Source organism: Hipposideros armiger, unplaced genomic scaffold, assembly GCF_001890085.2.
Source record: "Hipposideros armiger isolate ML-2016 unplaced genomic scaffold, ASM189008v1 scaffold_371, whole genome shotgun sequence".
Taxonomy (NCBI): Eukaryota; Metazoa; Chordata; class Mammalia; order Chiroptera; family Hipposideridae; genus Hipposideros; species Hipposideros armiger.
Genome location: NW_017731721.1, coordinates 876,773 through 891,956, shown reverse-complemented (window position 1 = coordinate 891,956; position 15,184 = coordinate 876,773). Strand labels below are relative to the sequence as shown.

At 52.2% G+C, this 15,184-nt stretch overlaps 1 protein-coding gene across 5 annotated transcripts in view; it reads right to left on the bottom strand.

Annotated features, from left to right (window-relative positions):
• Positions 1-13,546, bottom strand: part of PRPF40B (pre-mRNA processing factor 40B) — a 20,509-nt gene extending 6,963 nt beyond the window's left edge. Inside the window, exons 1-17 of one of the 5 annotated variants that reach the window (XM_019662237.1) lie at positions 13,368-13,546; positions 7,107-7,187; positions 6,189-6,332; positions 5,812-5,877; positions 5,101-5,128; positions 4,851-4,876; positions 4,608-4,718; positions 4,202-4,322; positions 4,097-4,121; positions 3,666-3,872; positions 3,300-3,429; positions 3,156-3,220; positions 2,434-2,598; positions 2,225-2,333; positions 1,709-1,859; positions 868-1,001; positions 116-230 (exon numbers count right to left, since the gene is read on the bottom strand). In XM_019662237.1, coding sequence (XP_019517782.1) covers positions 116-230; positions 868-1,001; positions 1,709-1,859; positions 2,225-2,333; positions 2,434-2,598; positions 3,156-3,220; positions 3,300-3,429; positions 3,666-3,872; positions 4,097-4,121; positions 4,202-4,322; positions 4,608-4,718; positions 4,851-4,876; positions 5,101-5,128; positions 5,812-5,877; positions 6,189-6,332; positions 7,107-7,187; positions 13,368-13,370 — 1,681 coding nt within the window. In that variant the 5' untranslated portion in view covers positions 13,371-13,546. Of the gene's footprint in view, positions 1-115; positions 231-867; positions 1,002-1,708; positions 1,860-2,224; positions 2,334-2,433; positions 2,599-3,155; positions 3,221-3,299; positions 3,430-3,665; positions 3,873-4,096; positions 4,122-4,201; positions 4,323-4,607; positions 4,719-4,850; positions 4,877-5,100; positions 5,129-5,811; positions 5,878-6,188; positions 6,333-7,106; positions 7,188-8,198; positions 8,218-13,367 lie in introns of those variants that run through there. The other 4 variants (XM_019662240.1, XM_019662238.1, XM_019662241.1 and 1 more) reach the window with 4 other exon arrangements.
• Between the last annotated feature and the right edge of the window lie 1,638 nt (positions 13,547-15,184).

Sequence of the window (15,184 nt, the reverse complement as noted above, 5' to 3'; positions counted from 1 at the left end):
GGGGCCTGGCGGGCGGCAGCTTCCCAAGGCCTGGGGGTGGGGTCGAGGACAGGACCCGGGAGTGGGGGTGCCGGGCAGGAAGCCAGGCCAGAGAAGGGGAGCCCGGCTGCCTTACCCGGCTGGCCCAGCATGTTGGCAAAGCGGACATCAGTGCTGACCGCTGGGTACAGCTCCATCCAGGTGGACATAGAGTGCAGCTGCCCTGTCTCGTGCAGCTCATCCAGGAAGGTCTGAGCAGGGAGAGACGGGTTATAGAGAGAGTGAGACAGGGAGGGAGGCAGAGCCAAAGGCTGGGGAGGAAAAGAGGGATGGCAGGAGGGGCAGGGACAATCCAGATTGAGAAAATGCAGGCCAGGGAGACAGAGATGAAGAGATACAGATGGGGAAGCAAGAAAGCAATGCGAAAGGAAAGAATGTAAATACACAGGGGGACAGACTACAACATGAGAGCGAGCCAGACTGGGAGGCAAAGCAACGGAAACTTGCCTGCAGCACAATCTTCCCATGACTTGGTGTCAACGTCCCCACGTGTTACAGCTAAGTAACCCTCCCTACCACCACCACCACTGCCACCTCCCAGCTGGGAAAAAGCTATGCCTGTCTGGCTCCCCATCAAAGAGAAATAAACTTTGCCCAGCTGCCAGCCTGCGCCTTTACGGTACTCTCTGCTGGCAATTTCTGGGGGGTGCACACATCTCGTCTCCCTAGAGGAGCAGGGCTGAGTTGAGGGGACACAGCAGGGGCAGACTTCAGGCACTACGAGGCCTTGTGGAGCTGGGACAGGGCTGGGCACAGACAAAACAGTGGGCCTGGCAGAGAAGGCAGGGTACAGGTGAGGAGGCTCTGGTCCAGGGGCGGCCAAGACACCTGGAAGGCCTCCCGGTTCTTGCGTTGCTGGCGCCGCTCCCGAAGCCGGGCCCGCTCCCGCTCCTCCTCTTCCTCCCTCTCCAAAGCTCGGATGTGCTCTTCGAAGCAGATCAGTGCATCTTCCTTGTCCATGTCTAACGGCAGGGAGGAGACTCAGCGGGCACCACACCAGCGGGACACCTGCTCACTCCCCAGCACCCCCACTGCTTCAAGTATGCTGTCCCTGTTGGTGTCGGGGACAGCCAGGATGAAGGGGCAAGGTGGACAGAGGGCTCTGTGGCCCAGGCTACTGGAATGGTGGTTCTTGTGGAGGGATCACTAATTAATTGCATGAGAAAAAATTAGCAAGAATTTAGCTCTTGTAATGTTTATAAAATCAGTTCTCTTGGGACCCTGGGGTTTCATGGTTTATGGAACTGAGAATCAATCAGGCTTTGATGCAACTTTAGAAGGTGAATTTCTGATATAGCTAGTCATCACAGGCCAACAGCCACATATTGTTAACATGTGTGGCCAGTTAATGCCAATGGCGCCATGACAATTGAAGACAATATTCACATCAGCTATAAAAATCATCTGCAGGTCTTCCGATTCCCATGCCACAGCACTTCCCTGAGGACACACAATCTCCAGGCCAACAGTGGACCCCAGGGGGTCAGTGTCCTGAGCATTCAGGCATCTCCAGAGTCCAGAGAGGTACAGAAAACCCTGGATGTCCGGGGCGGGGGTGGGGGTGTGGGGGGGCGCAGGAAGCGCAGGGGAGCTGTGTGAGGCTGGCCCTGGGGGCCCATGAGTGAGGAAGGGGAAGAGGAGACAGGTGGGAGTGGCGCCCTGGGCTTACTCTGAAGCTGATGGTCCTGAGCAAAGCTGGGGTTATCCATGAGGTACTGCTGGGCCTGGGACCATGTGGTTTGGAAGTTGACGCTACTCATCCCATCCAGGATACTCTTCAGGGCCTGGATGTTGCGGCGCCGGAGCTGCTTGGCCTGTTCCTGGGGAGCCACAGGATCGGGGTGAGGCAGGGCAGGCCCATAGTGCCCAAGTGGACCTGGGCAGAGGATTTGGGGAAAGGAAGGCAGCTGGGAAACCCAGGAGGGTTAGGTGCAAGGCTTTCATGTCCCCAGCAAGGGGAGGGAGCACGGGTTACAGACCAACCCCTCAGAGACTCCTTCCTGCCCTCCCAAGCCCAGGGTTGTAGGCCCAGAGCAGAGATACAGATGTGCAAGTGCCACACCAGCTTCCAAGTAAGGAGCTGGGGCCCTGGGACATCGGGGAAATGAATGGCCGGGGTCTGTAAGGAAGCAAAAAACACGAAGTCTGAGACTGGGGCTGACGAATCCAGCCCAGTGACTATTACCTTCTCCTTCTTGGCCAGGAAGAAGAGGACATCATCATAAACCTCTTTTCGATCCCTCTCGGGGACCACAGCCCAGACCTCCAGCTCCCCAAAGGTCTGTTCTGCCCGCCTGTGAAGCATATGGACTGTGGGTAGGCAGGCAGAGGACAGAGACCCTGGGCCCGTGTGTTCTCAGGGTTCCCCGGCCCACCCCAGCCCAGGTCCCTGACCGGTAGCGGGTGGTGGAGGTCATGCGTTCGTGCTGCTCCAGGAAGTGCTGCAAGGTCTGCTTTGCCTCCTTGGCCCTCAGCCGGGCCTCTTCTTTCTCCTCCTTCTCCCGCTGCGCCTTGTAGGCATTGAATGCCTGCTTTTTCTCACTCAGTTTGGGCAAGGCACTGGGGTGGGAGTTGGGGGGAGGGGGGGAAGAGGAGTCAGCCTGAATCACCCTACAGAGCCCACAAAGCAGCATCATGGCACACTGGGGACGGGTCTCCACAGCACTGAGTGAGGGGTCCATGCATGAGGGGTACAGCAGGCTGCAGGGGCTCCAGGGCACAAGGAGGAAAGACAGGTCTCTGGGAGGTGGGAGCGGGGAGAGGTAGTGAGGGGCAGAGATGGGCTCCAGGACACTGCTAATACTCGGCCCTTGTGCTTTGGGGTACTCAAGCTTCAGTCAGGGCTCTGCCCTATCCTGCCCCCTTTCCCCAATTAACTCAATTCAAATCAATTCAATTCAACAAGCATTTATTGAATGTTTCATGTCTGATACCTCTCCTTCCTCCTGGAAGCCCTCCATAGCTTCTTTTCCCTTCAAGCCCTCACCTGTCTATCACTCTCCTGACTCGGGCCCCTTGGGGCCTAAGTGTTGAACTAGGGTTTCTCAGGGAGTCCCTGGCCCAGCCGCTCTCGTGAACAGGGTCTGGAGGGCCTGGCTCCCTCTACCCAGGCCTACCTGTAACGGGGGTCGGTGACCACCATCTTCATGGCCTGTTCCCATGAGGCGTTGGAGGGGACAGCCTGAAATGGAGCAGGTAAGGGTCACGGGGCCTGGCCCCCTCCAGCCCCCTCTAGGCCTACCCTGGGAGCCCCCCAGCACCTTGTCCCTCAGCAGCTCCTTAAAGGCCTGCTTTGCCTTCTCACGGTTGCTCCAACTGAGGCCAGACCTCTCCGGTTCTGGCTTTGATTCCTCTTCCTCCTGCTGTAGTGGCTGATGCTGTCCAGCAGAACTGGGAGGCAAAGGGGACTCAGAAATAGCATCCCCCAGTCCCCATGGGTTTCAGTGCTCTGCATGATCACCAGCAAACCACCCCCACCCCTCACTCTCCAGGGCAGCCCTTTTCTGCCCTTCAGAGGTCATGCCCACACCTCCATACCCTTCCTGAGAGGCCTAGCAGAAGTCAAGGGTTGAACCAGGATGGGAGCCTGACAGGCCAGCATCCAGAATGCTGCGGGCGGCCCTCACCTGCTGGGGCCCTCCTCTGGCTGCTGCAGGAACCCCTGCTCCAGGGGCTGGGCAGCATCTGACACATCACAATCTTCACTCCCACCTGGCTCGGGTTCTAGGAGGCCCATGGGCACTGGGGTGGGGCCAGGAGGCGCAGGTGGGGGGTCAGGCTGTGGCTGAGGAGGCTGCGGCTGTAGTGTCTGTGGCTGCTGCTGCTGCGGTTTCCTGCAGGTGAGCCGAAGGGCAGTGTCCAGAAGTAGAGCAGGGATGGAGGTGGTCAGGGGCAGGAAGGTCCCTCTAGCCTGAGAAGGACTGGGGCCAGAGCAGACCACTCCACAAGGAGACTGAGAGCTGGCTTTTCCTCCCACGGAGCAGGGATCAAAAGGAGAGACCACTCCCACCCCTCGGGTGGCCCCAGGTACAGATGGATAGGCGAGCAAGTCACTCACCCTACAGCCTCTTGTTTGACTAGAGCTGCAATGGGAAAAGGTAACATGGTCACAAGTTAGCAAGAGCCACCTCCCAGAGGCCCTGCCCGAGCCCACCTTTCTCACCCTCCAGGTCATCCAGGTCCTTGGGCCGGGTCCAGCGGGACTCCTTACTCTGGTTGTTATAGTAGTATGGTTTGCCTGTGTCTGACTTATACTCTTTCCAGGGACACTGGGACAGAAGCAACTGCAAGAGAATGGGTCAGGAGACATCAGTTGGCTGGGGATGCCCTCCAACCACAGGGGAACTAAGGGGACCCAGGGTATAGGGGACACAGGAGTTTTTAGCTACCACCTGGCCTGGCTCAACATGGGGAAAGGTGGACTTCCTGAGATCCTAGGGAGGTTAGGGTGGTCAGGGATCTTGGGATCAGAGAAACCATAATGTGTATGGTTAGAGACTCAGGGGAGACCAAACACTTGGAAGGGTCAGGGCAGCTGAAAGGAAGGGCCAGAAAGCCCCGCTCAGGACCTCCGCCTTGGACTTGAGCACGCTGGGCTTCTCCCACACGGACTGCTTGTCGTCAGCATTGTAGTAGTAGATGCGCCCATCAGGGGCCACATGCTCACTCCATAGGGCCCTCTGGGGGGGGGGGCACAGAATGCTGGTCAAGGCCCCCTTCCCAAAGGTTCTTCTCCTCACCCCAAAGACTGAACCATTAGCCCCCCACTTTCAGCCTTTCTACCCAGAGACCCCTGAGCTGGAAGAACTCACCGGAGGGCCTGTCGCAGCCACAGCAGCTAGAAAAGAAGCCAAAGGAAAGGTACTAAGTCCTTGCTCCAATCCCCGTCTTATCCCCACCTATTCCTCCCTTACTCCATCCCCAATACATATCCCCTGGTCCCATCAAAATCCCAGGCCCCCTGGCATCCCAACAGGCATGATCCAGGGTGGGCTCTAGTCCCCTCTCCCCTGTACCCCCCAACCTCCGAGCCTGGGGGGAACAGACCCCCAGAAGACTCACAGCTGGCGGTGTCCGCACCCGGAGCCGTCTGCCGAAGAAAGAGGAGGGGGAAGGGTTGGGGCCAAGCCCAGTGGCCCCCAGGACCCAGGCCATGGGGGATGGAGAAGCAGGCCAGGCCAGAATCCATGTGTCCTGCTCCCAGGGATCTCTGCTCCCTAACAAGCTTCCCCCACCCTTCAGGGCCATGACTCTAAGATCCCAAGGGGAATCACACAGCAGCTCCTTTCTTCATTTTCCTCAAGCGAGAGTATTTTGTTGAGTCAACCTCAGAGGCCCATTCCTTCCACAGTGGATGTCAAATTCTACATCCTAACCAGACTCTACTATACCGAGCATCGGCACAAGAAGGTACAGTGAGAGCCCCAGGTGCTGTTTCCTCCAGAGACACAGATGTGAAGAGGGGACTGTATTTAAGTGTCCACAGTGCTAGCTCCGTGAGGGTAAGCAGTGTCTGGCATGAGTGTGTTCCTTAAGGGAGATGGGCACAGAGGTGAGTGACAGGAGAGAACGTGTATGCCTTTGGGGATGAGTGGGAAACATGAAGAGCTGAGTACATGGCTGGAGAGGAGAGTTCAAGTGTGGAGAGTGCTGCCAGGGACCAGGGTGCATCCGATGAGAAGAAGCAAAGAATGGAGGCCACAGCCCTGAACTCCAAGTCAGATCCAGAGTGCTGCAGGGCAGAGCCTGCTTCCTGCCGGCCCCAGTGCTTACCGCTGCGGTGACAGGCACCGCTGGCATCAGCATTCCTGGCATCATGGGAGGTACCATTCCTGGTATCTACGGATACAAAGACAAAAACCAGTTACTGAGGTGGGTGGGGGCAGCACAGGCTGAGCAGGGTCCTGAAGGATTCCGCTGGGGCCATGAGCCTCACATGGACACCTTCTCAGGCAATCCCCTGAGGGATTCTGGGCTCTCAGCCTAGCCTGAGCATTTTCTCCATCATTCGGCTGACAATCCACATGGGCCTGGCCCGAAGCTCCTTCCCTCCCCGCTCCAGTTTCTGAAGTCCAGGTGCCTACTCTCATCTCCACCCCCAGCTAAACTGACAGGGTGTTCTGAGGCCCTGGTGCAGGGGAGAGGATTACCTGTGTGAGTGGTGGTGGTGCCCCCATTGGTGGAAGCATTGGGGGCATGATGCCAGGTGGCATGGGGGGGATGGCCGGTGGTCTCTGACTCATGGGAGGTAGACCCATCGGAGGAAAGGGTGGTGGAATTCCTGGAGGGGGCATCTGGAAATGAGGAAAAAAAGAGATACTGAGCCAAGAAGACACAGCCTTGGACCTGGTAGGAAACATCCACTTGTCTCCCACCCGAACCTTCCAGCTTAGCTCTGAGGCAATGCCAAGGCTTTAGTTTGAGAAGCACAAAGCATGAAACTGCCTCCTTCCTCACCACTGAGAAGGACTGATAACAGGTTTGTGTGCGGGGGGGTCCTCTGGTCTAACAGGCAAAGCACACAGCTTCTTGATAGGTAGAGAAGGAAGAGGGAAAAGGGAAGTGTAACCACCACCAGACTAGGGCTGGAAGGCTCCACATCTTCAGCAACTCCCCAAAGAGGCCTCTCTGATGCAGGGCCAGAAGGCAGGGGTCGAGGTACCCAATCCCAGTCCCCTGCCTCCCATCCCTTTTTCTCCAACTTGATAACCAGCTGCTAGTCCAGCCTGACTTGTGTGGCATATTTAAAGAATATAGATAAGGAGTAGTGAAAGAGAAAGACAGTCCCACCCTGCCCTTACAACTATTGGGGTCTATTCCCTTCCACTTCCACTTCTACCCCAGCCCCAGTGTGTCCCAAGGACAAAAAGACAAACAGGGAACTGTTAAATTTATGGATGGAGAGCTGAACACCAGCATCTCCTACCCCAATACTCCAGCAAAACCATCCCTCTTCCAAGGGCAGCAGAAGGGATTTTTTACACAAAAACCGTGCAGCAGGGCTAGGGACTAGAGAGTTGGGGGTACAGGCTGGAAAAGCCAAGCCCAGGGAAAGACACAAAACTTACGAAGGGTGGTGGCATCATGGGGGGCCCCGGTGGAAAGGGGGCAGGCGCTGCTGGGGGCCGGGGACCAGAATCGGGAACCGACTGTTGAGGGAGAGAAAAGTCATAGGACCCAGAATGGGCAAAGAGATGGGCTTTTGCAAAAGGTACGCAGAGGGGTGAGGATGAAAAAGGAGCACAAACTTCTGAAGAAGGGTCTCCAAGCCCAATTTCCTGCTCACTCCCAGCTCTGAGCCCTGGGTAGGGCTGCTCTTCTCTTCCACCAGCCCAGAGCCAGCAGGCCGAGCCCCTTCGATGTCAACTTTATTTTAGAATTTTCCATTTTGCCAAAGCCACAGAAAAGATGGAGACTTGACTACAAGCACAGATCTGGCTCTGCCCAATGCTATTCATCCACTCTCCTGCTTGTGGGCAAGGCTGTGCCTCCCTCAAACCAGTTAAACAGAGGCCTCTCATTCCCAAAGTATCTTGTTCCCCCACCTGAATTTACTCAGGTACTGAGAGATTCAATACCAAAGCCCTCTAAACACAATCACTAGTCCTTCATAAATACTAGTCTCCCTAACTCTACTCTCTTTACTACCAGCCCCCTCCCTTAACTGGCCTGACATTTCCCACTTCCAATCACCTCGCTCAACTCTTTAGCTCTACTCCTCCACCCCTCCAGATCCTGAACTCCTCTCTCTGTGGGTGAAGCTTTGAACAGCCTAGGCCTCCACGTCCTGCACCTAAGGGGATGCTATCCACATCCCATCCTTTAGTTCTCAGCTTAAATATCGCTTGCTCTAAGAAGCCTTGCTGACTTTACTTAAAACAGATCCATCCAATATATTCTCTATCTGATTCCCTTTTTAGTTTCCTCATGCATACTTTATAATTACGTTTCCCCTTAACTGAGTGTAATAACATTCCATGAGAATAGGGATCTTATCTAGCTTGTTGAAAGCTGGATTCCTGGCACCTGCCATAGTATCTGGCACATCATGGGTACTCAATAAGTATTGAATGAATGAATGAATGAATGAATGAATGAATGAATGAATGATGAAGGTACAAATACTCTTTATATAGAAACTTCTAATTTAAAAAATTTACCGTGTAGATAAAGCTCCACATGGCCAAACTGATGTCTGTACAAGGCTTCAATTTCAGCATTTGTAAAAACAAGATTAGAATTAGTCTAAATATCTATCATTAAGGAACTATGAAATTATACGCAAACATAAAGTGGAACACTGTGCAGTCCTAAAAAAGAATAAAGAAGCTCACTGTCTTGATAATGAAACAATCTCAAAGATAAATTAACAAGTAGGAAAAAAAGCAAAGTGCTGCAAAGTTTTATCACTTGTATAAAAATCGTAGACAAAAGATGATACACAAGAAGTCGGTGGAAGGGGAACTGAGGTGGAATGGAGACGTCTCACTAATACGTCCTTTTGTAACTTTTGAATATGTGCTCATATGACTATGTTACCCATTCAAAAAAATTTTTTAAGTGAACTGAGGTGTGGAGATACAGCTAAAAGGCGCTGCCCTTCCTCCTCTTTGCTTGAAAGGTGAGCGATGGTGGGGAAGAGGTCCAGGGAAAGGTGGCAGCTGGCTGAGGAGGAGCCACCTCACTGCTGCCTGATTTCTTTCCCTTCCTCAATTATCCTTATGTTGAGAAGGCTCATCATTTAAAAATGCTTTCTAATCTCTGCCTTCAGCAATATCTGTGCTTCCCACCCCTCTTGTCCTAAGGAGAGAAGGTGATAAGACAAATCACCTTTTCTCAGTGTTCAACTCCTCTAGCCTTGTATCAGGCCTGCTCCTGCCCCCCGCAACTTTCCTCAGCATGGGAAGTCAGAAACTAAACAATATAGGAAGAAATCCAATTCTCTGTGCCACACTTTCTCACCTCAAGCTGCCTTAAGATCCTCTCTAACCTCCCAGATGCTACGTAAGTGTCTCTGGGTCCTACCAGGCTCCAGGGTTGCCCATGTCAGAAAATGGTGCACCACCCATATAGTTGTCCAAGACAAAAACATGAGTCACTCTCCACAACCGCCCTCTTCCTTGTCAATACATCAGAGTCCTGCTAATTTTACCTCCTAAAGATTTCTTGAATCCATCTACTCCTATTTTCTCCTCCACGCCCACCCACCCCTTCAACTGGTCTCTCCACATTCACTCCAAACTGCAGTCATAAAAAGCTCACCAAAATGCACCAGAGACCATGTTACTTCCCTGCTTAAAATTCTTCAATGGCTTTCCCACTGTTCTTAGGGTAAAGACCAAAACCCCTGTCCAGGGCCTGGGAGGCTGTGGGAGGTTTGCTCCCCAACTGCTTGCCAGCCTCACCCATGGTGAGCTCCTGGGTCTGTGCTCCAGCCGCACTCACCTTCTCTGTTCTCCACCTCAGGCATCCACCTTTGCCTGGGGTAATCTTCCTGCAAACCCACACCTCACCTACATATCCTTCACATCATTCGGTCATCATTTCCTAAGGAAAGCCCCCCTCCCAACCCAGTGGACCAGCTAGTGCCCTCCTTTACATGCTTGTACACCATGTACCTTGCCCTTCAGCAGCTGTCCATTGGAATTTTAGTTATTTGTACAATTCTGTACTATTGTACTATTACGTGGCACAAATAAAAACAAATGCTGCCAATTAGATTATGATACTCCATTGATTTTTAAGATACATCTTGACTTCAGAAATGTTAAATTGTGAGTCTTAGAACCAATGAAATAACTGTTGCCTCCACTAGGCTGAAAACTCTAAGGGGCAGGGACTTTGTTTTTGCTCACTCCAATATCCTATCCCCACTATATTTTCCTAACTACCTGCTACTGACACACAGTAGGTGTTAACAGATATTTGTTGACTTAATACTGAATGGTCTTGACAGGCCCCACAAAACAAAGCCACTGGTAAGGCCTAGTAGTTATTCAGGGAACACAGGATGTCAGAGCTGGTGGGGACCCTGGCAAGCATCCGATGTAGCCCCCTTTTTTCAGATGAGAAAACTAAGGGGGAATAATGGGTACAAGGTCCTACCGCTGGTTAGGGACGTGCCAGGACTGGATCTAATCTGCCCTCCAGCCCTACTCCCTTTAAAGCACCGTCCTTGCCATAGGAAGGTCTGTTTTTTTCACTACAGCCTATACCCTGAAACCCATGCAGTTAAACCAGCAAGGATCCAACATTTCCTTATGTAGGAACCAGTGGTGGCTCCCTATTGCCCACCCTATAGAATTTCTCATCTAACATTCAAAATTCAAAGCCTTTCAACAAGGCCCATGCCACAACTCTTCTTGGCTCCTTCTGACTCAATGGCTTCCCTCCTCCTCTTTGCACTGATTACTCCACGTGTTTTTTATTCTACTTTGCCTTTCACTTTGTTTACAATAATCCAATATTCACCTCCTTCAGGTTACCTTTATGACCATCCTCCACAGATACACACTCCTACCTGTATTCCCTCAGGATAAATGCTATACTACTTTGCACCAAGTGACCCGCTGCTCTGTGAGTTTTGCTGCGTGTTTCACGTGGGACTGCCTGTCTCCTTACTTGGGTGGGGATTTCCCAACATTCAGGGACTGAGTTTTCTTTTAAGCTAGTGACTAAGTGTCTAGTCAGGGCCCTGCACACAAAGTGCTGCCATAAAATGCAGACTCGTCCTTAACCTTGTTAGATTTTTGCATACTGGAATATCCTAAAATAGGCAAATGTGTGCACATGTGCCCAGGTACCTTTGTACAAATTCTCTGGGTAGACTGTGATGAGACAGAGAGGCAGCTTGGCAGAGATCTGTGTAGTTGGGGAAAAAGGAACTGGAATCAAATACTGGCTTAGGAAAACCTAAATATAAAAAACTAAGTGTGTATGACTATCTTTAACTTGGAATGGAAACCACTGGCAAGGATCTAGACCAGCGGTTCTCAACCTTCCTAATGCCGCGACCCCTTAATACAGTTCCTCATGTTGTGGTGACCCCCAACCATAAAATTATTTTCGTTGCTACTCTATAACTGTAATTTTGCTGTTATGAATCGTAATGTAAATATCTTTTTGTTTTCCGATAGTCTTAGGCGACCCCTGTGAAAGGATCATTCGATCCCCAAAGGGGTCGCAACCCACAGGCTGAGAACCGCTGATCTAGACACTGGTATGGTTTGGACACAGGACAGAACAATGGAATGAACATAACTTTCTACGGAACTTCCAAAGCCCTCCCTTCCCTGAGCATCCCCTGTGCAATGTGTACACTTTCTTTCCTGAAACACGCCTTCCCCTATTTCACTTGCTGTAGTGCCTGTACAACTTTGGATCTTATTACACTTCCGGGTGAGAATCTCAAGAAGTGGCCTGTGTGAGAGGGATACAGGAAAGGGGGCTGAAAAACGAGGATATCTTATGTCTTCCCTGGAACAAAAACGCATTTGTGGGATGGGATAGAAGATGAAGAGACAACTGATCATCTGATCTTCATGTGTGGGCCAGTGGAAGGTCCCCCAAGATGCAATCAATTCTTTTCAGCCTCCACATCTAAGGGGCATCTCAGAATTGAAGATTCAGAAGAAAGGACAAAAGGAAAAAAGGACAAGAAAGGAGAAACAGAAGGAAGAGAATGGAAAGAGTGAATAACAGCTAATAGCTAATATTTATTGAGTGCATATTATGAGCCAGATACCATGATGCTCATTTAATCCTCACGACCATCTTAGAGGTTATTATCCCCATTTTATAAACAAACTGAGGTTCAAAGAAATTAAGTAACTTGACCAAGGTTCTAAGAGATTAAATGGCAGAGGCAGGTTTGGAATCCAAGTAGTCTGACCCCAAAGCCTGTACTTTCAAATACTCCACAAAGCTTCCTTCCAGTAAGGATGATGGTGCCACAGGTATTTCTTACACTCAAACTCATTCCTGTTTTCTTTTCACCCCAATCCTCACACAATCCTGAAATCCTGACAGCGAGGTCATCCCCAAGTTGACCTGACTCACTCCCTGAAGAGATTTGTGTTGCTAAATGAAGGCAGTGAGGCACATCTCTCAGAAAGAGGTAGTCATCGCCAAAAAGTATCATGGAGGCTGAGACCAGCTGATTATTCTGTGGCCTATCCAACTGCTGCCCTTCCTCAGCTACCCCAAACAGCACCAACCCCCACTCCCTGTTTTCAAGACCATCCTAGCCCCACTCTCCTATACCAGCCTTATTATTCCTCCTGCTCCCCAAAGGTACTGTCTTACTAGAAAATATCTTCTGTTGCTTCTCTCTGAACCTGCGGGTCTTACTATCCCTCTGAAGAACAGAATGTTACTTCTGGTCTTCATGTTTATTGCTAGGTTTCAATCTCCTCCTCCTCTACTTAAAGAGTTCTTCCATCCCTCCAACAGGACTCCAGAGGCCCTGGCTAGCCTGTCCTAGCCTTGCAGCCTTTGTGCCTACCATCCCCCCACATCCCTGGGGATTTTCTGCAGCCCCAGCTTAAGGTCTCCCTTCCACCTTCCACCTTTTTTTTTTTTTTGCTTCCCCGCGTTCTAGAACCCATTCTCCTGAACTCTCTCAAGAACCACTCCATTTTAGAGCTGGAAGAGATCTGGGCCCTTCATCATTCTTATGCATTCTTTTTTTTTTAAATAATCGATGGGAAATCTGAGGCCGAGACAGGTAGTGACTTGCCCAAGGTCACACAAAGTTGTTACACAGTTTGAGGACCGCAGAGCCAGGGTTGGGACCAAAGGAACCTGTGCTCTCCCATTTCTTGGACTATCCAGCACTGGGTGAGGGCCGGAAGCCTCTCTCTCCTCAGGAGACAGTGCCCCCACCTCACCTCAGGAGACAATGCGGAGGAAATGAAGGAGGGGGTTTCCGAGAGGTCTTAAAGGGCATCCATGGTTTCCAAAGGGAACAAGCACTCGGGGAGTGGCATGTCGCACGCCAAATATCCCAGGAGGAGAAACTGTGACCCCAGCTCTCCCCTAGTCCCGTGATTCCCACATCTCCTACACCCTCTCTTCTTTCCCCGCCTTTCTCCACAAACCCACCCTTCACTTCTTCCCTTTCTCCTCCTCACCCAGTCCCGCAACTCTCGTTCCCTTCAACACCCCCCTCCCCCCTACCCCGCCATCCTCCATCATGCCTCATGCTCCTCGCCCTCTCCCGGGGTGCCGGGTACCCCCCGCGAACTCTCCGCACCCCCGGCCCCGGTCTGAGCCGCGGGGGGCGCTGTGGGACCGCCCCGGGCCCCTCCACCCCCGCGCGGGGACGTTACCATGCCAGAGCCTCGGAGCAGCTGGGCCGGCTCGGCCCACCCGCCAGTAAAAGCGGCTCTGATTGGCCGGCCGCAGCCGGGAAGGCGGGGCCAGTGGGGGGTCGCACCCCTTGGTGGCCGGGGCTCCGGTCGTTCCCGTCGACCAGCCGGGCCCACACCGGCCCGGAGCACCCGGGTTCGGCCCCGCCCCCGGCGCGGAGAGCCAGGCCCCGCCCCTGCGCCGCCGGATCCAGGGCCCGCCCACTGGGAGGCGGGGTGCACCTACTCAGGGCTCTGACTGACGGCCCAGCGGCAGACGCCCGGCCGCACAAAGCAGCCGGATTGTGCTTCACAGGCCGGCTCTTCGCGCGCCTGCAACTCTCCTGTCTTCCCGCCCTTCCCACGGGCCGCCTCCAGACCTCTGCCAGCAGCTTCCCGGCCTTCGCGGCTCGGCTGAAGCGTCCGCCCCTCACAGCTCTCTGAGTGGCTGGATCCCGCGCGCTCGCTCCCACGACCAAAGGCTGGACTGAAATATTCGAGTATAGGGGTATCTTTGCACTTAACAAAACGTGCTTTTATTCGATGTATAGTTATTTTTAGAGCTTTTTAATTCATTCATTCATCCAACAATTATTTGTTGAGCACCTGTTATGTGCCAGGAACTGTTCCAGATACTGGGCATACAGCAATTGGGAAAAAAAAAAAAACAGATCCCCGAAATCCCTGCTCCCGTGGGACGTACGTGTGCTTCTCACATGACTCTGAAGTTAACTTATTTTTGAGATTTGGAGCAGGGACCCAATCTTTCATAGAAATTAAAGATGTGAGATAAATACTATGTTGTACAGGTAAGGGATTTATAACTCAAAGCAATTTAATGAATATGCTGAAGCTCAGGGCTAGTAACTGACAGGGCTCCAAGCATACAGATGCAGAAAGGATCAAACACTTTCCCTCCAAAGCCTGGGTAAAGATGATTCCTTTTTCCTTTATCCATCAACACTTAGCTGATCCTTTACTCTGTGCTGGGTACTGTACGAGGTTCTGGAAATACAAAGAACTCCGAGCCGGGTCTCTGCTTGCAAGGAGCTTAGAGTCTAGACTGGGAGAGGTAGGGGGAAAAAAACCCAATACAAAGTAGAAGTCCTAAATTAAAGGTCACAGATGGGAGGAAAGGGAGAGGGATTCATTCTTGGGGGCCACAGTAGAGACAAACTTCATTGTGGTTTTCATCACAGTACCTAGCTAGCCTCATGAAGGCCTGTGGTTGTCAAACTTCATTATTGAGACCTCTAGGCATAGCAGAAGTGGTTTAGAGGTTTAAAGTTTTTCTTTTTACAATGACGTATTTCTTAGAATACATAGACACCTATTTTAAAGAGTCAAATAATTGTATAAGATTTATTAAAAACAGCAGAGCCCTGCATCCATCATCTCTCCCTTGTGGGAGGCAGCCATTTTCATCTCTTTCAAGAGGCTTCTTCATATCTCTGGCCCTCCTGCAGCTGCGTCCCTCCCCACGGGGTGAGAAGTCCAAGGGGATGTGCCCATCCAAAGACCACTTACCCCTTAAAGCATTATTCTGAATACCAGGGACCCTGGAATTCCCTGTCCAGCTTGCTGCCTAGGCATGTACCAGCTTCTTCCTTGGATCTGTCCTCCCCAGGGAGACCTTGCTGATGGTGCGGGCATCCCTAGGACTGAGGGGTAGCCGTGGGGGAGCTTTTTGCAGCAAAAGGTGTGAGCACAAGCTGTGGTGTCCACAGGATCCTGTCTGAGGCTCTCTCAATGCAGGACAGAGGCAAAAGCAGAAGGGAGGGGTGTGTGTGGGTGGGGGG